Raw genomic sequence first — 25,986 nt, forward strand, 5'->3', positions numbered from 1 at the left:
TCTTCAGTCCGGACTGGATACAATTGCTCCGGAATTGAAAAGAATACAGCTAATTAAGCGAGGTATAGATGCGAAAGGCCATGATATTCCTGGCTCTGAACAATTTAATTTGTTTATTACAAATTAATGCCCACTTCTGCTCCCATTGGAACCTGAAGAGGGGGACTCCTCGAGGTCGAGGCCATAAGAACGAGATGTTTCCACCAAAGGCCAAACCATCCATGAAATCGAAATCTGCGCGTTCAATCGTCTTAAAGTCAGTCAATTCAGAGGAATCTGTCAACACGCGCATCAAACAACCCGCGTTGGATCAAAAAAAAAAACAACCCGCGCGAAGAAAAAAAACCTTGGACGAGGCTAAAGGAAATCACTGAGTTCAATTCCATTTCTTCTATAAGGAGGTCGGATTTGGCATGCTAATTAATAGCGTTCAACTACTGTGAAAACTACTAAGGAGCTTAACTATTACCATAGAATTTTGTGAGGGAATACGTCGTTTTATCTGCCTCGATCAATGCTTAGATGAGAATTTTCCTTTTTGCAATTTATTGATTGTATTCTGATGCAAGGTGTGGGAATCAGCATATTATTTTTGCTACATAATTCTTTGGAGTATTCTTTATTTTAGATGTCCAGAAGTTTTTTCTTAATTATACTTAAGTTATTTCGACTTTAGCGAATTTTTTAAAATAGTTTGTCAATATTCTGTACTTTTTACTCGTCTCAACAAGAGGAATACGACCAATAAGAATCTATATATCAATTTCAATAAAAGCTCACTGAAAATAGAACAAAAGAAAAAGAAAAAAGGAAAATCTTATTAAAACTTTCACTGTTCTAAGACAGGCTAATTTGTTGGACTATTCTTTAGTCGAGATGTCAAGAAGAATTTAGCTTGACTTTTGTTATCGATGTTTGACTTTGGACTATTCTTCTTTACACGGAAATGCTTGACTTTTGTTATCGATGTTTTTCTTTCGATATCATTCTTCGAGTTGGTAAAAATTCTCTCTTCTTATTAAAGCAAATTCGGAGGCTCTTTTTTTACACCCCTCATACTTTTGACCATTTTTAACATATACCTTATGCCGTGTTCATCTAAAGCAACTAAAAAATAACATATTGTATATGAGACAAATAGATAAATATCTATATAAATGAATGATACGCTATGACAGTGGCATAGCTAGGAATATACATCAGTGGGGGCATTATAAAAACAAAATCTCCGACAATAGTCAACTCCCGACGACATCCCACCAACTCTTGACTTGATGGTCGTTGTTAATGCGGCGTGATTTTCATGTTGGGTGTTACATCATGTTACAAATGAGAATTTTCAAGTTTTGGAGTTCTATTTTGTTCAGCCATGCACTTAAACACTAGGTGAACATATGCGTATTACTCGCTGTCCATACTGGGTGAAAATTACTCGCTCTTCAATAAATTTACTGAATCTTTACTTTGATATGATTGCAGACATTGATTTTGTGGAGCTTATTTGTGTAACAATTCAAACAAGTCATTCGTATTTTAACAAGTATTTAATCTAATAACATGTGCATTGCTTTAAATATTTGGTAAACTCAAACTACCAATTTCCAAAAGAAAAAAAGGTGCAGTGGGGGCGGGTGCCCCAGTAGGAATAGAGTGGCTCCGCCACGGCGCTGTGATAAACAGATAAGACGATTAGACGTCGAAAAAGTGCCTATTGAAAAATACATACACCTCATTTGATGTGGGAAAGATGACCTGGAGTATTTTTTTGGCTACACCAAATAGTATAAATCTGTTGTATTAGGTAAGGTGGTTTTTGAGATCGTGATCATGATGTAGTTTTCCATGTTGGTTCCTAGCCAACCTTTTTCTTTTTCTGTTCGGGTGCTGAGCGATATATGATTGTCATCGGGGTGGATGCTAACCTAGTTGGGATTTTCCTTTGGCATTGTGATGTCTCTAGCGCTCTTTTTCCTTTAATCTTTTTACTCTTTCAAGAATTAATAAATTCTCTTTTCCGGGCTGTTTTAAAAAAAAAAAAGAAAGAAAAAAACTTACACCTCTTGAGCTTTATTATTGGATACTTGTACAGTTTTACCAATTCAACTTTGAACCAAATTGAAATGGGACGCGTGAAAACTCATTACTAATAGAATAGCCAGGTACAATGATCCGAAAATGGACGGTCCAAATTTGTATGTGCTTAGATTCAATTCAAACGGTTCAGTTTTGTATGCACTCAGGTTCAATCCAAACCGTCCGTGCCGAAATGAACAGCTGGATGTCGCTCGGCACCCCCTCGCCCATGCGGGTGCTTGGCAGCATCCCCGGGCAGCTTCCCTCTCTCTAGGAGGTGAAATTTCTCATCATTTTCACAAATTCGTCATTTTCAGACCGCTTGCGCAAAGGCAAACAATGTCAAATAAATCACCCATATTTTTCATCGACGGCAGAAGACTGAATCTTCTTTACACGGAAATGCTTGACTTTTGTTATCGATGTTTTTCTTTCGGTGGGCTTTGCCTAGCTACTATATATATAAGAGAAGGCCTCGCATGCCATTTCGATATCATTCTTCGAGTTGGTAAAAATTCTCTCTTCTTATTAAAGCATAAGCTTGAATAGTTCGATATGATGAGCAAGGTAGGAGATGCGGGGAGAAGGCTCAAAGATGCCTGCTTGAGCGGGAGCGTCGCAGAACTAGAAGCACTGATCAAAGAGGACGAACTCATTCTCAGCCAAGTCAGCTCCCTCACAGGCTTCTTCATCAATGGCACCACTCCTTTGCACGTAGCTGCTTCGTTCGGTCATTTGGACTTTGCGAAAGCCCTTCTGGCTTGGAAACCAAATATGGCCACCGAGTTAGACTCTGCAAGGTGTTCGCCCCTTCACTTAGCTTGCACCGAGGGCCACTTTGAGATCATGGAAGAGTTGTTACGGGTGAAGAGCAATGTCTGCCTCGGTCGTGATGAAGACGGTACTCAATGTTATATTTCTTTCCTATTAGTTGCTTATAGAAGTTTTTTTAAATCGTCAACAAATCAAACAGTGGCAACTCCAACATCTTATAACCCGATGCTCATAGCAACTTTCCTCCAGTGTGTGTGAGATTGTGTATACTTGTCATGCTCGTGTGCACACACATATACGGAACAACATATATTCTGCATATATTTTGAATACATTTATAGGAATATATGTATAGAGGAATTTTCAAGTGAGGGATCCCTCATTTTGTTAAAATGAGGGACTTTCATTTTCCGATCAAATTTTGAAAATCCGAACCGTTCAATGTGTGCAGAACGTAATTTTAAGGGTCCCTGCGAGAAATCAGGAAAAAAAATGACCGGGAAGGGCGTCATCCGAGCAGTTTTTTTTGAACCGTTCAATGAAAACTGCTCGGATGAAGCCCTTCCAGGTCATTTTTTTTGTTGATTTCTCACGGTGACCCTTAAAATCACGTTCTGATCACTTTGAGCGGCTCGGATCATCGAAATTCAATCGGGAAGGGGAGTCCCGCATTTTAATAAAATGAGGGATCCCTTACCGGAACCTAACTATATATGTATATGTTTTGTATAGGAATGTATATAGCTCTCAAACACATGTACTCCAACAGGTAGAATTCCTCTCCACTTGGCGGCTATAAAAGGGAGAGTCGAGGTGATACCAGCATTGCTTCGAGCTAAACCAGAGTCGATTCATGAGAAACTGGACAGAGGAGAGACTGTTTTGCACTTGTGTGTGAAATATAACATGGTAGAAGCTTTAAAGACACTCGTACAATATCTGCAGAAGAATGACAAGGAGTCTCTCCTCAGCTCCAAAGACAATGATGGCAACACCATCTTACATCTTGCTGCAGCCCTCAAGCAAATGGATGTAAGTATTTATGTATACATGTAGTTACCCTCACCGATATGAGGATAAAGAAGGACCAAACTATTTAGTTTGGCCATTTATGGATCCTTCTCAGGTCTACTTTGATAATGGAAAGTTCTTATTTCAAACTCAACAAAACCAATAAACTACGTCAAAAATAAAGATGAAAGGTTTTAAACTATTTAATTGACTCATATTGCATCACTACAAGCTGCAATTTTTAACTTAATCACCTTGTCCTAAGCCTTTCAATGCCTATTTTTGACTATGAGACCGTAAACATACTAGGAAATAAAGTAACAAAAGGCAATACTTGCGAATCACGCCTAAACAAAATAAGTTAAAGAAATTGCATTGTCGAAAAGAGATCAGCAAAACAGGAAGGTGTATCTCACAAATTAACAAATATAAAAGATATATCCTGAACCTAATTATGACCGATAGAGAATAGTAGAAACTACTACTTCGTGTTGACAAAATAAATATTAGAAATAAATTAAATTAAATTAAATTAAATACTCTAGAATACATATTTCTAACATTTCAAGACTAGTTTCTAACATAATAAGTAAAAATAAGAATAATAAAAACAAATACTCCGTATAACATCTTTATTTTTTAATGCGATTCTTTGGAACTCCCATCCCATCAATCTCCTAGACTTGGCATAGTGGTAATCATGCTATGGCCGGAACTCTTGAGAAGCTTTTGGTGTGGTCGACTTCTACAGGCTGTGTTGTCATGAACTTAACTTAAATTTTAAAATTTTGTTTTTATTTGAATTTTTTTCGCATTTGTTAGTTTTGTTTCAAATTTTTGGACGGCTATTGATTCGTCTAGACGAGAGGAATTGAAAAAATAAAATTTCTTTGCTTTTATCCAAATATTTTAAGAAACAACTACTTTTTAGCGCAAAAAGTAATTTTTTGCAAGACGTTTTCACGCTCGCACCCGCGCACTATGTGACTTAGCTTCTACCCGCATGGTATCAATTTTGTGGTGGACCACTGTTAGTAGACATCGAGCCGGATACCGAGTTATACATACAATAATCTAGGAAGGAAAATCTAGTCAAATTTTCTCCAGCTTTAATTACTTTTAAATCTTCCTCTTAATTTCCAACACTAATGACACTTTGGATGTGCAGACCATAAAATATCTGTTGGAAATAAAGATTGTTAAAGACGATGCCAATGTCAAGAACCGGAAAGGATTTACTGCTTTGGATTTTGTGGAACATTGTCCTAATAGAGACCTAAAAACCATGGAAATCCTAGAGTTTCTTTTCCAAGCTGGCCTTCGTAGACCTGCTTGCGGTGGGTCGAATCCCAAGCCCAAATCACTACCCGATAATCCTCCTTCTACGCCTTCTGATTGGCGGCACAAAGCTGGACAAGTACTGCAAAGTATTTATCCGTTTTGGATCAAGTATTTCAAGGTTAACCATACCTGGCTCCAAGAGGTACGTACTGTCGGATGGTTCACACACGCTCTCTCCCTCTCATTCCAACGAGTTTCCACAGTTTGATACAACTACAGTACTCATACATATGCATAGCTACATGATTTTTCGTGTTTCTTTGCACCAAATTAAAGATCTCGATTAGTTCTTTAATTTGATGCAAATAAATTTAAAAATTAGGAATGTAAGAAATTTATTTATTTTATCCGAAAATTGCATGTCTTTTAATAGGAGACTATCATTTTGAGACGGAGGAAGTATGATCTTTGAGAATAAACTTCAACGCAAAGTTGCAAACATGTTTAAATCATAGAAATACGGACATCCAATCAGCGTGAATTTTTAATGCACGACAAACTCATCCTCGAGACAAAAATATAAACATTTTGGATCACATTTTTTGTTCCAAAACAGGCCTGTATGACAAGCTCTATTCTGCTACAAGCACAGTAGCCCTCTTGTAGTACATGACATCTGTGTGTGTGTGTGTGTGTGTGGGGGGGGGGGGGCAACCGCGCCTTGCGAAACCTTTGGTATGAAATTGAACCGTCACCCACTTATTATCAATTCCTTTGTCGAGCCAATTTCATACGGATTTTGCCCCAGTTTTATATATGTAGATCATTCATTAGTGTACGGTAGAATTCATCCCAAATTAGTCGGGGTAAATTGGTACGTAGGATCCGGAGTTAAAATTAAAAAAAAAAAACCTCTTTTTTCTAGTTACCATGACCCAAAATCTTTTATAAATTCGTCTTCTATGCCTACAGGTACGCGGTCATTTAATAACAGCAGCCACCCTAACAGCAACTATGGCGTACCAAGCAATTTTGAGTCCACCTGGTGGTTTTAGGCAAGAATCTCAATCTAGTAATTGGAACCAAACTATGAGTCTGCATGCTGGTCTTGAGGAAAAATCCGGTGGAACGGGCCAAGATGCTGGTACTGCCGTTCTAGACAGTACTACTTCTTATTTGACGGTGTATTTCAACTTTACGGACATTAATGGGAGTACTTATTACCCTTGGTACCTCAGCTCTTACAGAAACCCTCTCGCTGACTATATGCTTGTTAACACTCTGGTTTTAATCGGATCGTTGTGCACTATTATGCTGGCCTTGAGTGGTTTCCCCGCCAACAACAAGTTTTTAATGTGGCAGCTCATATTCACTGTGTACATCACAATTTTTTGTATGTCTAATGGTTATTTTCTGGCTATGGCGTTAGTATTCCCTACTGGATTCCAAAAGTATGCGGTTCCGCTTGGAATGCTGTGGCATGGCTGGGTTGGGCTATGCGGATTTGTTTTGGTACTTCACGCATGCCACTTCTTGGTATGGCTGTGGAATAAGTTTGAAAACCTCAAATGGCTGCGGAACAAGTTTGGAGACCACGTTAAAACATGTTGGGATTATATTTCGGGCTGAGGATATGTGGATTGCGGGCCAGGGTAAATACTGCAAACTAACGTATCTGGTGTGGTCAACAATCCTTGGTAAAGAGTACAGTGCCGCGTAAGTGAGACCCTTCATTCATGTGAGTGCATGTAGCTAGGTATGGCTGTGGAATAAGTTTGAAAACCTCAAATGGCTGCGGAACAAGTTTGGAGACCACATTAAAACATGTTGGGATTATATTTCGGGCTGAAGATTTGTGGATTGCGGGCCAGGGTAAATACTACAAACTAACGTATCTGGTGTGATCAACAATCCTTGATAAAGAGTACGGTGCCGCGTAAGTGAGACCCTTCATTCATGTGAGTGCATGTAGCTAGGTATTTTATGTAATCCTGTGTGCTTATTCTTTGTGTATTTGTTTGTAAGGTACATTGTGGATACCATGTATTTGTTGTATGGTTTATGAGTATTCAGGTTGTTGTACGTTATTGAAAATGGTCAATGTTTTCAGTTCTATTGTCATTGAATCATTGTTATTTTATTACTTCAAAAAAAGAACGCAATGTTACTTTAGAGTGAATGCATGTATTGATAATAAACTAGTTTGTATGTAACTAAGGAATTTGCGAAACTTGAGGTAGCACATAGCCCTTGTAAAGACTTGTAAAGACCCGGTATTTTTAATAAATTATTATTATTATTATCAAAACAAAAATACTATTTTTGTTAATTTATTTAATGCGAAAAATTATTTATGTCGTCACACCAAAATTTTATTCCATAATCGATTGTGCGCGCAAGTGCCCGATGAATTAATTCTTTATTGTGTGCGTGTGTGCACACTGGATCATTTTACCCAAACCTTAATCCAACTAAATCCTAAACTAGAATCCTAACCAAACTATTACTAAACCCATACTCAACCCTCACCATCACCTCACATCTCCTTTTTCCCCAAAATCAGCCGAACCTCCACCCTCTCCTCTGCCATTTGCAGCAACCCATTTATTTTCCCTACACTGCATACTCTTTTTCCCTGCAAAAGTAAACCCCATTTCCTTTCCCATTTATTTTTGGCAGAGAACAAGAGAGAGAGAGAGAATACATCACCTTATTTACAACCTTATCTCCTCCACCACCCTCTCGGCCTCCCATCCTCACCGCCCGACACCTTCTCCTTCCACCACCTCCGGCGCCACCAGCCCATCCCAGTCACGAAACCCACCTTTTAATCAAATCCTTTCGAGCTCTGAATCAGCCCCATTCTGGCTCCGAAACACAGCTTCGTTTTCTCTCCGAATGGGCCCGAAAAGTCTGCTCGTTCCGGCCCCGGTACTAGCTGCAAAACAGTCCGGAAAACAGCCACAAAAACAGCCGAGTTCCGCCGCCGCCGCTGAAATCCCTCCGAAAATCGTATCACCGGACGAGAGGTAGTTCGGGACTCACCTCCCTAAGTATATATTGTGTTTCTATTATGATTTTTAGCGTTACGGTATGATATTAATCGAATCCGACGTTGCCGGTCGAAGTCCGGCGGAAGCCCACTGATTTCCGTTGAAAACAGTACTGGAATTTGAAATGGAAAATAGAATAATTACAGTTTAACCCGTCGTGACTTAAGAGCTTATAAATCTAACTCTTAAATGGTAAAAGTTAATATTAAGCCCCGAAGTTAATTAGTTTCATTCCGATGCCGCCGGTCGAACCGGCCGAAACCCACTGTTTTTCCTGAAAATGGTAGCCACTGGATTTGAAAATTTCTTAGAATATTTGCTGTTTAGTCCCTTAAATAGATTAGCTCATAAATCTAACCCTTGAGTATTAAAGGCTAAGATTATAAGTCCCGAGGTGATTAAGAGTAAATCGTAGACTTTAGTTTCGAAAAAGAAAAGAGAAAAGAAAAGGAATAACTTAATTTGTTTTAATCGCATAATTAGTGTTGTCGCACGATTAAATAGTTTTAGGATGTTGGTATGTTTAGTTGGATTATTGAATTGCATGATTAGATTTAACGTATGATAAATTATTCGCGTGTTTAGCGTCATCGCATGATTTGTTTTTATCGCAAATTTATTTGTTGTTATAGCCCATGAGCATGTTTCGAAAAGTGTTGAATTGTGTGAAATGTTATTGTATTGATAGATTGGCCAAATAGGTTCCCGGGGTTGGTTGCGATGTGCGGATTTAACATATTAGACGTGAAAGTAAGTTTAAAGGAAAATGGATAATGTGAGAGGCTGTGATTGTGATTCCGGACAAGGAATCCGGGGATTGAATTATTGGAGGTTGATTGGTTGTGATTTGTTGAAAGTGTCGATTTACGAATCCTGGGTACGGCATGGTGGTGATCAGCTCTCGGATGTTGGGACGGGACATAAGGGTGGCATTGTGCTTGCGTCACAACCCGGGCTAGACGGCGCTTGAGCGTTGCCGGTGAAGTTTTATCCGAACTTATGGTTGCGGATGGGATACCCAGGTATATAACTTAGGTATCTTTCATCTGGATCTGGAAAAGGGGAGTCGGACCACACCAGTGTTTGTGCCAGAGGTTATGGGTAGGAACGGATCTGTGGATAAGATCTGAGATTTCACTTAGGTTAAAGAATAGTGATGAAATAATGGATTTGTTATCTTCTGATGTTATTTTTATTGCATTGATGTTATTTTTATTGCATTCCTATTATATATCTCGTTGCTTGTAAGTTATGGGTTCGGGTGGGTTTTGGCTACTGAGCGTCATCGCTCACGGTACTATGTTGCCCTGGTAACTCAAATGCCAGGTACCGAAGATGGGACAGAAGTGTCGTACGATTCGATCGAGTTAAATCCTACTGAGGAAGAAGCTGAAAACCTTGGTTTCCGTGCGCATAGTCGCTCTGATTAATTTAAGTCTACTTTATTTTGGAAGCTTCTAAGTGTATTTGGATATTGTAATATTTTGATTTATTCGAAACGGTTGTAAAATAATGACATCTGCTTTTGAAATGGTGACGCAGTAAATCTATGAATTTCTTTTGTGGAAATAATCTTTTCATTATTATTTTTAATGTCTCCGAATTTTCGGGGCGTTACGGCCCTTATCTAGTTTCACCCAAAAAATAAAGTGTCCGCTCTCCATCAGTTGACATTCGGCGCTAAACAACAGTGATTGTATCTGCACATCAGTGGTAAACTAGAGGCCAGGCACATGCCATAATTGTGCAAGTCAAATTGTAATAAAACGATCACAATAGTTTTCGAATTTTCATCTATCTTTTCCAGCAGAACACATTGCCCTTACGGGTATTAAAAGGTGAGGGTAATTCAAGTGGAATTAAGTGCTTTGATTTGGTAATCAGGGAAAACTAAAGTTCGACACAATGACACATTTTTATCTATACCAAACATGTGCTCTCCTTTTCAAATTCGTTTCTAACGTCCTCTTGGTGTAGCATTTTGGCCCAACTTTGCTTTTTCCAATTTCAATTCTTCTCTACGAAAAGGATTCCTATTTTTTTTGATCGATGAAAAAAAATACAACTACTTAAAAGAAAAATATTCTTGATTAAAAAATAAAAAATGAAAACCAAATATTAGCCAAAACCAACTTTTCATCTTTCTGAACGGTTTTTAATTTCTAACCGTATTTGTATTCTCTCTTTTGTTGCCTACTAATGAGACAATTTAATTTTCCGAAAACTATCCAATAGAACACAGATATGGGTGATAAATGAGCCGAATGAGTTGGCTTGAGGTTGTTTGAGCTTGGTTTAAAAACTTAACAAGCTTGGTTTAAAAACTTAACAAACATGTTTCAAGCTTGATTTGTTAATGAGATGAGCCAAACTCATATAAGTTTTATCGAAGTGAACATGAGCTAATATTGAGTGTCATACATTTTTTACGAGATATTATCCTAACAAGCCGAGAAGTAGCTTGTTCTAACTTGGTTTAAAAATTTAACAAACTTTAAAAAAAAATTCAAACTTGGTCTTTTAATGAGCGAACACAAACTCAAATAACGTGATATGTTTATGAGCCTTGCACGCAGGAATCCAAAAACACAACTGCTTAAAGACAAAAGATGCCTTGTTCTTCCTAAATTATTAGTCTGGTATTTGCTTCGGTATTATATACTTGGCGTGATTTCTTACATGGCTTTTCCTCAAAATTATTAGGAGCATGATTCGTCAAAAAAAATATACATTAGAAAAGTATGAAAAAAAAAACTTTGAAAAAAGTTCAATCAAGACGACTCAAAAGACAATTGTTTCATTTTGTCTTTAGCAAACTTTTTTTGTTTTTTTTTTTTTGTTTTTAATCAACATCTACAAATCAACAGTACTCTAGCCTCACTTTCAAATCTTAAGACACAAGCTAAAGGTGAAGGAGATGCCGACTTATCCTGAGGTGATTCACTTAACCAATCTAAGATTCATTAACCCAGATTAATTAACAAAAAAAAGAAGAAAAAAACGAATGATATGATACCTTGATTACAATAAGAATCGAATTTAAGCTGAAACATTTTTTCCTTTACTTGGGTTTGTATCCCCTCATATTGAATTTTGGTCCTCAGCTCGTTTGGAAGTTTGAAGCCTACAACCTTTTGGAAAGAGAAGGAAAAAAAAAAACCAAACAAACAAAGTAGCTCTATTCAATAACTAAAACGCACGTGTCTATTGTATTTAGCATTTAACCCCAAAGCTCCAACCCTCAATATCAAATTATGTGCTATATAGTTTCCGGAGATTGTAAAACTGACACAAAAATATATTACTCATAAACTACTTACAAAGATTCTGCATCGCACAAGTAGACCACGTGTTCTTTTGCTCCGCAAAATTGCAAAAAAAGAAGATATTAAAAGGGCAACTTTATTACTTTTTTTTTTTTTTTTTGAAAACAACTCTTTATTAATTACTAAGGTTTAATTGATTTTTCATTAAGGCTTTTTATCAAACACCTGTGATCAGGCAAAGAATACCAATATACCGAGGGTATATTCAGATTTATCTCTATTTTAGTACCATTCAAGAAACAAATCGACTTCTTGTGTAAATCGAAATCAGAAGCACGTGATAGAAGGAATTAAAAACAGCTGCAAATATATTCAAAACTCAATCTTTTCTTCTTCTTTTTTACCATCTGCAAAAAAAGTCGATCACAACAGCTATCTATGCACGATATTCAACTACTAAATGATTTAGGCCCCGTTCCACTAAAGTTCTTAGCAGCTATCTATGCACGATATCCATCCATTTAGTAGAAATAGAAAACTTCAACATTCCAATTTAGGCTATGTTTATGACATAGGGCATCGTCAAATATTTGTTGGAGCAAAATAGTACCTTTCGTTCATGAGATGTTTGATAGCACCAGGAAAACGTGATCCTTCAAAATGATTCTCAATCAAGCCCTCATTGGGGGAGTGAGGCCGAGTCCATTGGCCAAAGAGGGGTCGCCGATTACTCAGTTCCCAACCACTGGTATCTATTTCACAAGATTTTAGTCAGGGACACCATCAACCTAAAGCACTATAACTATAAGAGCCAAGTGTAGTATTTTCTGAAGGTGGGAGCTCGTGAATTTCATTAGTTCAGACCTTTTTGGTGCTATTTGCACCGACCGGAGCATACCGACGGCCGCGCGGCCGTCTCCGGCCACCGGACGGCCGATCCGAGCCGTCCAAAAATTTAAAAAAAAAAATCCGAGGGGCCTAACGCGGGAAATAGGGTGTTTAGATCAAGCACCCTACACACATCGGATGCCGTTGATTCCCGTGCTGGGCCCCTCGGATTTTTTTTAAAAAAAAATTGGACGGCTCGGATCGGCCATCCGGTGGGCGGAGACGGCCGCACACGGCCGTCGGTACGGTTTCCCTACATTTTTGGTCGGTACATATAGGATTTTCCTTTCGGATTTCGAAAAAACAAGAAGAAAAAGAAAATGTACGTTCCTCCACGAATCATATGTGAGTGCATTATTTTCAAAGGAAAAGGGCACACTGCGATGGAAAATAGGTTGTACATGCTTATTATACATTCTAATTGATAAAGCAATACTAAACAGATACCATTTCGATGTGAAACCAACCAACAGGCATAAAACCTCGATGACTAGCCATGTATACTTCGATATCCAGTTCAATATCATTCTAGCTGCTCGGGTCGTTCTGCAAAAGATCGGCTCATTCTATAGGTTCGGCGCGTTTCAAGAGGCTCATTAGGTAAAGTTAGGTAAATTAGATAGGCTCGACTTGTTTACAAGCAAGCTGAGCTCGAAATGCATTCAGTTATGTGGGTGATTTATGTATATACATGCATTCAATACATGCATTCAGTTAGTTTTTACGTGGTTCCTGTACCGGATTCATTGAGAACTTTAAACAAACACCTAAAGTGCACAAAATGCTTTAACCCCGAGACCCATGAATAGATCTAGACCTCCAACGCTCAAGACACTCCAATACCTCGCGCTCATGAATTTCTTGACTAGTGATTTTTACTAGCTTCGAGATCATTAATTTCACGAGGTACATGCTCGTGATTTCTACTAGCTTGTAGCACGTGAAAATCACGAGCTCGAGGTTCCACAGAACTAATCGAAACAAGAAGAAATAACTCGAAATAGGATGTCGGGTATGCGTACAGAACTAGTCAATCAACATAACCAAAAGACAGTATCTGCGTACCTGAGATCGTGAGTTGAGTATTTTTTGGTGAGAAAGAGGGAGAAAAGTTCAAAAATGAAAATGTTTTGATTGCCTCATTTCTCACCATTCCATATCTCACCCAATCTCACCAAATGGTGTACGGTGAGATTTGATGAGAAAGAGCCCTCCTTCCTTATCTCACCATCCAAATGAGCTGGTAGGGTTTTTGGTCTTCGCTTGATCCAGGAAGGGATTTGAATCGGCAAAGAGATTGCCGCTAGACCGGCCCGTAAAACAAGTAACAAGTGTGTATGAAACGCGAGTTTGTTACTGAATGGACTTCTCATCTTCAAATTGCGAAGTGACGTAAAGAAGGCCTCTCTCCCTGTTCTGGGAATTTTCAAACTCATTTTGGAATTAATTTGATGATCTGATTTGTCCAAATTGTATAACATGTTATTTACGATGATTCTGAAAAGTATGAATTCAGTCTAGTACCGATTGGTTATTAATCGGAGAAGATATGTTCTGAAAAAAATTGAAAAAAAGTTAGCTGGTCACTCTTGATTAAATTGGAATGTTGAAGTTTTCTATTTCTACTAAATGGATGAATATCGTGCATAGATAGCTGCTAAGAACCTTAGTGGAACAAGGCCTAAATCATTTAGTATTTGGTAATGAGGTGGCATCTCTTTGTATCTACTGTGCGGTATCTGTCATTTGCTTATAAGTTGCAACTATCTCCTAAAGTGGGGTTTGTTATTGATTACTTGAAAAATTAGGTGAGCTATTGGGCAATGTAGACCTTCACGGGTAATGAGGGCAAAAGAATATATATGCCAAGTTAAAATGATTTAAGTTTACGAGGCCTAAGAAGATGATACATACTGTAGTATTTAATTGACTCGTACTATACCCTGTGACTTTGGTAACAAAGTATGTTGCAGGATTGGAAATGCCCTATGGATGACTACTCAGTGAAAGAGTGGGGAATTCCTTTAGAGTCTAGACTCCTAATTTCTATTTTATCGTGCCTTGTGTAACTGTTTGTAGTTTTGTATCTGCTCATGTTTATGTACGCTTACTTCGACCAATTGGGTTCCGTTTTAACCTACTGTTTTTGAGATCTTCTGTCTGAAATTTTACCTTCATTGCGCAGGAGATTTTTGGAGTTCTCCGAACTTTCAGTATGCTACTTTTTCTCTAGTCATGTTTATTCCTAATTTAATTCAACCAGGGAAACATATGCTAAGAACTACTAGATTTTACTTTTCTGAAATTATATGAAAAGGGACTCTTAAATTTATCCTCCCCTACAGAAGCTTCCTTTTCCTTATAGAATAGGTTAAATAAAGAAAATTTAAAGAGCATTTTTCATCAACTACCGCTGGATCTACAAGGGGAAAATGGGCTACCCCATTCTGTTGCATCATGCGCGTGTTCTGTATACCAAGTGAATACCATTGGATGTCATACGTAGGTTCCCTTGTCTACCTTTCATTGGGTGGTTGCATCATTCACTTGGTTTGTATCTGGGGTATGCCCCTAAGAACTTGTATGTTTGGTCTTGAATGAAATGAGTACTTATCAAGAAAAACAAGACGACGACGACGACGCTTAGAGTTTCTGCAATGCTCAAAAATACAAAAAGAAGAAGAAGAAGAGAGTGTTTATCTTATTGTTGATTCCTATTTTGAGAGCATTCTCCCCCTTTTATTCACCACCTCCTTTAGTTTCAATTCTAGATTTCTTGACAGTATAACCTCATATGTTCTTTCATTAGAAGCATTACGATGCACCAAATACACGACTACATTTTCTTGTGTCGGATTGGGACATGCCCAGATTTACATACCCGGCTTTTGGGTCTGTTCCATTCCATGCCTCGTATCTGAAGAGTTGGGATTCATAGAGACACAATATGATAGCCACATTTCAGTAGTTTCATATTCATGCTGCCTCACTTGCAAACTTACGTTGGAAGAATCATATACGCATTGAAGTGCATGGAACCCAATATGGGGTTGGGATTCCATATTTCCACCGTTGCATTTTTCAATTTACAATCTGCTTTGCCATTTCCACTTACCACATTGGACTGGGAAGAATATATGAGATTCTAGTTACTAATAAAACCTAGGTCCTTTAATTGGCATGAGACTATGAGATCCATATGAAGACTCGATCTGCATCTGCAATCTGCTGCCCCTCCCCCACATCATGATTATCTTCTTTATCTATCTATATTTTTTTGTGTAACTTGTTTTGTGGTTACTGCATATTATTTTGCTGCAGGCTAAGCCTTTGGACTCGAGCGTTTCTGGGCAAAGCGGAAATCTGAGGCACCAATAACTGAATTTGTCAACATACGCCCTCAGTCAATTTGAGTAAAAAGTTACAGAAACTGTGGAGTTGTTCTCTGTGTAAGGTCGCTGTCACATGTGAGCTTGATCTGAAGCGCCACTTACAAGGAAGAAAGCACAAAGCAAAGGAAAAGGCAATAGCAGAGACCAACCACTGAACAAAAATGCTGACAATTCTGAGGCATTGGTGGAGGAAGCTGAACATTCAAATGAATTCATTTGAATGTTCAGCTTCCTCCACCATGAACAAGAAATGAATGATGTCGATTATGACCACACAACCAAAAAAAAAAAGAATTATGTCGATTCGGTTGAATTGTGTATTGAAGCTAAAAGGGGAATGGAGAATACAAATGATGGTGCTGAAGTGAGTGAAAATGAGATCATTACACATCAAAATAATGATTTCAAATTCCGGCGCGACATATGCAAGTTTGGAACCAATGCCGAAGAGGAGATGGCCAATAATCGGAGGGAGAAGTGTTACGTGACTCTGTGCCAGGTAAGCCTGTAAAACCAATGTTGCAGCAGCTGAGGAAAGGAGGAATCAAATGTATAGTAGAATGATCAGAATGCAGATGGCTAATTGTTAGTTGTTTTTTGTCTTTATAGTTCAAAACCTTTATAGTTAATTTTTCTTCTGTGAATAGGTGATGGATCTTGTTGCTTTTGCATCCTTGGTTTGACGACGATAACACAGTTAGTTACGTTTAGTGCTTCCCTACAACTGTTTTTTTTTTTTTGGTGATGGTTTGATAGAAATCGGATTAATAGGCTTGGGATTTTCTATTCACCAGTCATTTGGTTTGCTGTGGTCTTGTTCTTTCCTTTTTTCCCCCTGGATTCCCTGTGTGGTCTTGCTTTCCTTGGTTTCCCATCTTATGTCATTCTTTCTCCTTTCCTCAGTGAAGAAATGTTGGTGCGCTTGTAAAAATTCTTGCTCCGCCGGTGAGTACACCAAACTCGAAGTTGTTGGTGTGAGTCAACTGTTAGCAACAGCCACTAATTGCAGGGGAGTGAAGAAGTTTGTGGTTCTTTTGCTCAGCAAACTGGGAAGCAAAAAATACGAATCAAAAACTCCACGAGCTCGATTCAAGATCAGTTTGTTAAGAGCTTATTTAGATCGAATCCTTCATACCTAACCAAAAGCTAGCTTGATTATACAATTAAAGCTCATTGAATTTGGTTCGGTTGGCTCGGCTCGACTCATTTGCATCCCTGCTGGTAGATCGAGACGAGATCTTTCTCTTCCAAATAAGAAGGTGGTTCTAATCCAAGTGGACAAACTTCCCAGCGTACACTAGGTTAAAATAAGCTTTAATCGAATTGGACACAAGCCAATATCTAGTGTCTTAAATTTCAAAAGAGTCAAAAACCAAACAATCAAGAAGTTTTTTTTTTTCCTTTTTTGTCAATCAATCGAGAAGTAGTTCTCCGAGCTTAGCTTCATAATTTAACGAGCTTCAAATAACTTTGATTACTGTATGAGCCCTGCAAACGGGAATCCAAAAACTCAACTACTTAAAGGCAATGATTAAGGCTATTTCTTCCTGAATATCATTGGTCTGGTACTTTCTTTGGTATTAGTCACTCATGAGTATATTTTTGGACACGCCTCGCCGGGCTCTGAAATGTGTCATGTGTCAAGGAACTTCTGCTCGACAAACAAGGTTGGCTGCGTGAGTCATATTCTGCTCGGCTCACGAGTGGTCGGTCGGCACGCTCTGGCGCCACCGTTCCAGGCCTTGCCTTAGTTTTAGAATCACCACTCTCCACGTTCTCCTACAAATCTCAGTACCATCACTCCGTTAATGAACCAGACATACTCCGGCTTAACCACCCTACGATCCCATGATCACGACCCACTAACACGTAACCACCCTCTGCACTTCTATATGTATAGCCACGACTTGGATGGAACAGGTACGCACACTATTACACTTTTCGGTTGGCATTCGTTCTCTCTTTTGCCTATTGGGTCCACGACCGGAAACACCATCGGTCCTTAGACTTTTTTTTGGTAAGCAAAATTTATTAAAAGCACGAAAAGCTACAAAGAGAACACATGGGCATACCCCCGAAACTACAACATCAATCAAAGCCACCTATGAACAAAAATAGCCTATGAACAATTGTTGACAGCGAAAATTCTGGAATCCAGCAACCAAGCGTCGCAAATTTGACAATTCTGAGCAGAGAATTGGATTGAAGACCAAGAGCTCGCTTTTGCTCTAACAGAGTTGAAAATTTCTGAAAGTACACCATTCACATCCCTGGATTTTCCTTGGAAGATTCGAAGATTAAGCTCTCCCCAAAGAACATAAATGAAAGCTGCTAACGACAGCTTATACATTGTATCACGAAGAGATTTACCCCTTCTGTTTTGAGCAGCCTATTCCAGTTCTTGGGATAAAGGCAGAAGAGGTCTAACCAAATCATTATGATCTAAAACTTGCCGCCAAATCACAGAAGAAAAAGCAGCAATCGAAGAAGAGATGGGCATGTGACTCCATCACATTTTGACAAAGAGAGCATTGAGGATCCTTGGACTTGTTTTGCAGGAAATCCTTCCCAAAGGATCTCAACGTGATCATTCGGACTTGCAGGAATCGACCTGTTGTGTTAATCGAAATCAGAAGCACTATGATAGAATGAATCAAAAACAGCTGCAAATATATTCAAAACTGAATCTTTTTTTCTTTTTTTTTTGTTCTCATTCATCTGTGAGAACCCAGAAAACTTCAGATGCAAGAATCGGTTCAAAGCTATGGATACCGATGGTGCTGCTTATTTTTGAATCAAGATTTCACAAAACCCATAGGCCGAAAAACAACTTCTTTCATAAGCCAAATGTCAAACACGTGGGAGGCATGATATACCTTGCATCAATTTCTGGCAGTGTGGGTGAGTTAGACTTGGATACCGATAGACTCTCATTTCGGAACGGAGGGATTTGCAATGGACACCGGAACTCGGGTCGATGGGGGCGAGGGTCGACTTTGGATTTGCCACTGTTATAACCAACCGCGACGACCAGTTGGAGGGAAAAAATAAAAAAAGTCCTTTCAAGTTGAAATCAAGTGTACCCGGCTCACTTTTTATCAATTTTTTTCGAGATATATCTTCTCCGATTAAACACCAAGAGGTATTAGATTCAATTGATACGCTACAGAATAATTCTAATTGACAAGCTCCACAATGTGGATAAATCGGATCATCCAATTTTTTGCAAAGTAAGGTCTAAAATTGCAAAAAAAGGTAGGAGAAGAAGGCTAGTTTGATAAGGCTATAATCAAGTGTAGCCACGTAACTTTTTTTCAATTTTTTCCGCAACATATCTGCTCCGATTAATGACCAATTGGTACTTGACCTAATTCATACTTTTCAGAATCACCATAATAATCTTGTTATACGATTTGGACAAATCGGATCAAAAAACTTGTTCAAAAATAAGTTTGAAAATTCCCAGAAATATCTTTTTGGCACTTCGCAGGTTGAAAATGCGAATTCCAGTCATGACCAAACTCGCGTTTTTTGAACACGAGTTACTTGTTTTTTGGAACGGTGAACGGACCACGACGGCGAGAAGGAGAAATCAAGTGCACCCGTCTCACTTTTTATCAATTTTTTTCGACACATATCTACTCCGATTAATGACCAAGAGGTATCAGATTGAATTAATCAGTTACAGAATAATTTTAATTGACAATTTCCACATTGTGGACAAATCGGATCATCAAATTAATTCCAAAGTCGGGTGTAAAATTGCTAAAAAAGGCAAGATAAGCCGCCTTCATTTTTTCTAGCTTGATAAGGTTATAATCAAGTGTGTCAAGCTAACTTTTTTTCAATTTTTTTCGTAACATATCTTCTCCGATTATTGACCAATTGGTACTCGACTAAATTCTTACTTTTCAGAATCATCGTAATTAACATGTTTTACAATTTGGACAAATCGGATCATCAAATTAATTCCGAAATAAGTTTGAAAATTCCCAGAAAAAGGGGGAGAGGCCTTCTTTTTGGCACTTCGCAGGTTGAAACTGAGAAGACTAGTCAGTACTAAACTCGCGTCTCTTACGCACGCGTTACTTGTTTTTTGGGACGTTGAAAAAATTCTTTCTGATAGCGTTTTTCCGGAACACGGTTCCAAACAAATTCTCTGTGTTCTCTCGATCCATCGATTGACGAACTCCATACAAGGCTTGGATTCTCTCTCTAGGTCTCTCTCTCTCTAATTAACTGTTATGTAGAAGCGGTTTTTCCAAACTCTAAAAGCTTATCCATCCTTTTTCTTGCTGATTTGAGCTTTTTGTGCTTTTTATCAGTTATTGTTTGATTTCTCATTCCCTGTGAAATCAGCTTCTTTTCAATAACTAGGGCAGATTTATAATTTCCAGTTTGCCTGAATCAAATCATTTGTACTATTGGGCAATAATTTTCTGAAATATTAGTCCCATGTTTGCGATTGAATTGGGGTAGTTGACCTTTCATCTATTGCAAATGATTTCTACTTGCTGCAGTTTGATTCCAGAGAAGTATCACTAGTATTTGACCACACTTGGCGTCCAAGGATTCCGATCTCCGGAATACGCACTGTGAGTACTATTGCGTGGTGATGTTCTTGATATGTTGTTCTTGGTATCATTCGTGTAGGATTATCACTGTTGTGTTTGTGCTTGTATGAAAAAGGCATTGATTTGAGCATTTGAGGCTGCGAAATTGTTAAAAAGGTAGACCTTTTATTGATAACCCTCTAAATTGATTTACAAGCTACAACAAATATATATATACAAGACCAAATCAAAAACGTATTTACAATTTAGGAAAACAAAGGATATCAAGGTCTGATATGAGGAGTAAATTTAGGGTCACATGGGTCAACTTGGTCTCCTCAAATCATGGGATTGATTGGCTTGATGATGATCTTCAACACTCCCCCTCAGGTATTGGGTATGTTCATAGCACCCAACTTGCACAGTAGAAAATGGAACTGATTTGAACCTAGAGATTTAGTGAAAAGATCAGCCGGTTGCTGAGTTGTAGACACATGAGCTGTTTGGATGATTCCTGCTAGGATTCTCTCACGAACTACATGACAATCAATTTCAATGTGTTTCGTGCTTTCATGAAAAACTGGATTTGAAGCAATGTGGATGGCTGCCTTGTTGTCACAATATAACCTGACTAGCTGGGAGTGATTTACCTTTACATCTTCCAATACTTGCTTTAACCAAGTAACCTCACAACAAGTTGCAGCCATTGATCTATATTCTGCTTCAGCAGAAGAACGTGACATAGTTGTTTGCTTCTTTGTTTTCCAAGAAATAAGTGACTGGCCGAGTAAAATGCAATATCCAGTTACCAACCGCTGCGTGTCTTTACAACTGGCCCAATCTGCATCACAAAAAGCCTCTAACTGAACCAGACTAGCGGCGGATAACAAAATACCTTGGCCTGGTGCTTGCTTAATATACCTTAATACGCGGTGTGCTGCATCCAAGTGAGGTATACATGGCTTGTCCATGAACTGACTCAACACGTGCACTGCATACACCAAATCTGGCCTTGTAATGGTCAAATAAATTAGCCACAAGTCTACGATAAGTAGAAGGATTTCCAAAAGTTTTCCATCAAGCTTATTAAGCTTTAGGTTTTGTTCCATTGGAAAATCTGCTGGTTTTGCTCCTAGGAATCCAGTGTCTTCAAGAATTTCAAGTGCATCCTTTCTTTGCGGCAAGTAAATTCCTTTTGTTGAACGGGCAACCTCTATGCCTAAGAAGTTTTTGAGATTCCCAAGGTCTTTTAGCTTGAAACGATCATTCAAAAATCTTTTGATTTCTTGAATTTGTTCCACATCATTTCCTGCCAAGATCACATCATCCACATAAACAAGGACAACAGTAAAACTACTATTTTGAGATCAGATGAAAAGTGAATAGTCTACCCTAGATTGCTTATAACCAGCATCAATGAGTGCTGAAGATAACTTTGAAAACCATTGCCTTGATGGTTGTTTAAGACCATAGAGGGATTTGTTAAGCTTGCATACACTTGTTTTCCCCTTTTGTCCGAAACCAGGAGGAAGAGCCATGTAAACATCTTCTTCAAGCTCACCATGCAAGAAGGCATTATTCACATCAAGTTAATGGAGATGCCAGCCCTGAGTTGCTGCAAAAGCGAGTAAGACTCACACGGTTACTAACTTGGCAACAGAAGCAAATGTCTCGCTATAATCCAAACCCTCTATTTGGTTGTAACCTTTTGCAACCAATTGGGCTTTATATCTCTCCACAGAGCCATCAGGATTGTATTTGATTTTGTAGACCCATTTGTAGCCAATAGCTTTCTTCCCAGGTGGAAGGGAAGTTAAAGTCCAACTCTGATTGGCTTCTAAAGCATCAATTTCGAGACACATAGCATGTCTCCATTTTGGATCTTGCATGGCCTGCAAAAAATTCTGAGGTTCTGTTTCTAGGGAAATAGAAGTTGTGAAAGTATGGTGAGAAGGAGATAAAGGCTCGTAAGAAAGAAAATTACACAAGGGATGAGAAGTATCGCTGGAAGTAACCATAGCCGAGTCCAATGATCGGGACGGGAGACTATGCCCAAGATGGAAATCACGCAAGTAACCAGGGGGCTTAGTGGGCCGAGTTGATTGGCGGGTAATTTGCGGTGGGTCACTCGATAGAATTGGTTCAGGGCAATATGAGCTAGAAGTGTGCTTTGACACGCTAGATGGGGTTGGTGATGGAATATCACCCAGAGGAATGGACACTTTTGAGCTAGAAGGGCTAACATTATGAAGTCGAAATGGAGATGTTGATGGTATTTGTAAAATATTCTCATCAATTTCATTAATAGGAAGAGGCAATACAGGATGATTGGGTTCCTCAATAATGCTAGAGAAGGAAAATTTATTTTCATAAAAGGTGACGTCACGTGAAACAAAAACCTTGTAACTATCAATATCAAACACTCTATATCCCTTTTGCCCATAAGGGTCTGGGTAACCAATAAAAACACACCGTGTGGAGCGAGTATCAAATTTAGATGGTTTTTGTGCATGTGTGGAAGCAAAACACAAACACCCAAAAACTCTCAAATGACTATAAGAATGTTTCCGTTTGAACAACATCTCGTATGGGGACTTGTCGGACAAAATGGGCGTCGGGGTTTTATTGATCAAGTATGTGCAGTTAGGATAGCATCACCCCTAAAATATTTTGGTAAATTGGCTTGAAAAAGCAAGGCGCGTGCCACATTAAGAAGGTGACCATGTTTTCTTTCCACGACTCCATTTTGTTGTGGGGTAGATACACAACTTGACTGATGAATAATCCCTTTTTCTGAAAAATAGTTTGCCATGTTAAATTCCTACCCATTATCAGTCCTAATGATCTTAACCTTTGAAGAGAATTGGGTCTCGACAAGTTGTACAAAGGATTTCAAAAGGGCCTTGTGTTTCTGATTTGCAACGCATCAAATAGACCCATGTACAATGTACAACGAGTGTAGTCATCTACAATGGTTAAGAAATACTGAGCCCCACACAAAGAAGGAGTTCAATAACCACCCCAAATGTCCATGTGCAATAACTCAAAAGGTGAGACAGATGAAAGTACGGGAAGAAAATGGGAGTCTTTTTTTATTTTGTTAAACGACAGACTAAGCACTCATCAAAATCAGAGGAATCAATATCTGAGATCATGACATTAGTTAAAATTAAGTGAGGAGAAAATTCAATGGACCCAATATGTGTGACAGGTGCTACGGTTCCATTCAGCAATGTGACTGTTCGCCCCTTCACAGGTAGCAACAAGGTCAAATGAGTTGGGAAGCAAACCATATGATCAGTAGCTCCACCGTCAAGGATCCACGGAGTGTGATCAAGAGAGGACGAAAGGCAAAGTGCTTCACTCGAGAGAGTAGATGTGACCAGCATGAATAATAGAGGATGAAGTCCTTTTTGAGTTTGCCATTATCTGATGCTATAAGACAAGGATTGTGAAGTAAAGATCATGTAAGTACGAAGGAAATAGAATAAAATAAAATAAAAGAGAACTTAGCAGAATAATTTGGTAGCCACAAAGATCAAAATCTGGATGGATTTTGGTCTTGAGAATATCACAATCCAGTATTTCCGTCTTCCCGGTGAAATGGCAGTGAGGTTTTCTATGAGGATTAATGTCTATAAACCTCACAAAGGCAATGTTGCCGTTGAGGATGACTTGACAATGTCTAGAAACTCTTCAATGTAGATTCTACTGGACTTGACAAGCAATTCCGGTCACCAAGATCGGTGCCGCTCTGCTACCATGTTAAAAAGTTAGACCTTTTATTGATAACACTCTAAATTGATTTACAAGCTACAACAAATATATATACAAGACCAAATCTAAAACGTATTTACAATTTAGGAAAACAAAGGATATCAAGGTCTGATATGAGTCTATGAGGAGTAAATTTAGGGTCACATGGGTCAACTTGGTCTCCTCAAATTATGGGATTGATTGGCTTGATGATGATCTTCAACATAAATCTTGGCCCATGTTTACGAGGCTTGGATTCTACGAGGCTTGGATTCTCTCTCTAGGTCTCTCTCTCTCTGGTTAAAACTCTGTTAGTAGATGTGATTTTGCAAACCCTAACAGCTTATCCATCCTTTTTGTTGCTTATTTGAGCTTTTTGTGCTATTTATCAGTTATTGTTTGATTTCTCATTCCTTGTGAAATCAGCTTCTTTTCAATAACTAGGGCATATTTATAACTTACAGTTTGCCTGAATCTAATCATTTGTACTATTGGGCAATAATTTTCTGAAATATTAGTCCCATGTTTGGGATTGAATTGGGGTAGTTGACCTTTCATCTATTGCAAATGATTTCTTCTAACATTTCGTTAATATATGACTTGCTGTAGTTTGATTCCAGAGAAGTATCACTAGTATTTGACCACGCTTGGCGTCCAAGGATTCTGATCACCGGAATACGTACGGTGAGTACTATTGCACGGTGATGTTCTTGATATGTTGTTCTTGGTATCGTTCGTGTAGAAGCGTCACTGTTGTATTTGTGCTTGTGTGAAAAAAGGCATTGATTTGAGCATTTGAGGCTGCGAAATCTTGGCCCTTGTGTTCACTGCATGAAAGAAAGGCAACATGATAGGGTTTTTTTTTTTTGTAAGTGCTGTATTTTGATAGTAAAGGCAACAGGATTGATTTTCCTTGTGTATCTTTGTAAAACTTGACGGGTCGAATCTAATATGATGATTACTTAATGATTTACCTGGATTAAGAGATGTAAAGTACTTGTTTTTCCCTTCGTTGTTGGCTTTGGTTGTTCCTTTCACAGGCCCGAATGGATTAGGAATCCAAATCCTTGAATTCATGTTTGATGATATTCTTTAACTGCTAATCGATTTGAATCCTTCTAAGCGGACTCAGTTTTGGCTCTGTGACTTGTCAAAATCAGTCACATGATTAGCTGGAGGAGCAAATATCTTTGTCCATGTTAGATATCCAAAGTTATTGGCTTTCTTTGGACTGTTGATCAATGTGAATATAGTAGATCCGTAAGCTATTGGAATAATTTGGAAGTGTAATAGAGTTGCTCACTGGATAGCTTTAGCTTTTCATAGGGGAGTCTTACTAATCTCTGTAATTCCGACTTTTTGAGTTTTGGAAGTTAATGAGAAGTTTCGGCTGTTCAGTCAAAAAAAATTCATGTTTACATATATATTTTTTAAAAAACAGTTGACAAAACATGTTTTCCGCTTTCACTTTTTTTATTAGGAAAAGTAGAAATTGGTTTCAACAAATACTCCGTAGAAAACAGGAAACAGAAAAGTGGCAGTGTTACCAAACAAAGCTAAGGTGTTCGACGACATTCTTGACCAAAAATCCAGAGAGAGAGAAAGCAAAAAAGATGGGGAAGAAACGATCAAACAAGAAGCCACCCAATTTCCCTTCTGGATCGATGCCTTCAATGACACTGAGAGAGGAATCTATTGGGAAGAGGAAAACTAGTGTGAACCCCAAGTCCATGCTCAAACTAGATCACCTTCGAAAACTCGCTGTTTGGGCCAGCGGCGAAGCATCTATACCTTCTTTGGGTGCCTTTTTCGGGCACAGATTGGCTGCTGTTCGTGAGGCGTTGGGGGCACCGCCTGACCTATCGTTGGTTACTTGCCAGAGGTTCTCTCTCTCTCTCTCTCTCTCTCTCTCTCTCTCTCTCTCTCTCTCTCTCTCTCT

The 25,986-nt window shown here is 38.6% G+C and overlaps 2 protein-coding genes and 1 long non-coding RNA gene across 8 annotated transcripts in view; 2 read left to right on the plus strand and 1 right to left on the minus strand.

Moving 5' to 3' along the window:
• The window catches only part of LOC131315652 (uncharacterized), a 37,091-nt gene that overhangs the window by 8,708 nt on the left and 2,397 nt on the right, over positions 1-25,986 (plus strand). Inside the window, exons 1-4 of one of the 5 annotated variants that reach the window (XM_058344834.1) lie at positions 19,868-19,957; positions 20,259-20,333; positions 24,657-24,731; positions 25,528-25,929. In XM_058344834.1, the coding sequence (XP_058200817.1) occupies positions 25,661-25,929 (269 nt within the window). In that variant the 5' untranslated portion in view covers positions 19,868-19,957; positions 20,259-20,333; positions 24,657-24,731; positions 25,528-25,660. Of the gene's footprint in view, positions 1-19,867; positions 20,334-24,305; positions 24,332-24,656; positions 24,732-25,527; positions 25,930-25,986 lie in introns of those variants that run through there. The other 4 variants (XM_058344833.1, XM_058344835.1, XM_058344836.1 and 1 more) reach the window with 4 other exon arrangements.
• Positions 2,541-6,871, plus strand: LOC131315650 (ankyrin repeat-containing protein ITN1-like). 2 transcript variants are annotated; one of them, XM_058344829.1, is made up of 4 exons: positions 2,541-2,974; positions 3,617-3,879; positions 5,027-5,341; positions 6,112-6,868. In XM_058344829.1, the coding sequence occupies exons 1-4, from the start codon at positions 2,629-2,631 to the stop codon at positions 6,766-6,768; spliced, it is 1,581 nt and encodes a 526-aa protein (XP_058200812.1). In that variant the 5' UTR covers positions 2,541-2,628; the 3' UTR covers positions 6,769-6,868. The 2 variants fall into 2 exon arrangements, with proteins under 2 accessions (XP_058200812.1, XP_058200813.1); XM_058344830.1 differs by lacking the exon at positions 5,027-5,341 and having other exon boundaries at positions 6,112-6,871.
• LOC131315656 (uncharacterized) lies at positions 24,522-24,768 on the minus strand. The gene is made up of 2 exons (XR_009196840.1): positions 24,648-24,768; positions 24,522-24,605 (listed from the first exon to the last, which is right to left on the minus strand). It is a non-coding gene; the product is annotated as an uncharacterized LOC131315656 (long non-coding RNA).

Source organism: Rhododendron vialii, chromosome 2a, assembly GCF_030253575.1.
Source record: "Rhododendron vialii isolate Sample 1 chromosome 2a, ASM3025357v1".
Classification (NCBI taxonomy): domain Eukaryota; kingdom Viridiplantae; phylum Streptophyta; class Magnoliopsida; order Ericales; family Ericaceae; genus Rhododendron; species Rhododendron vialii.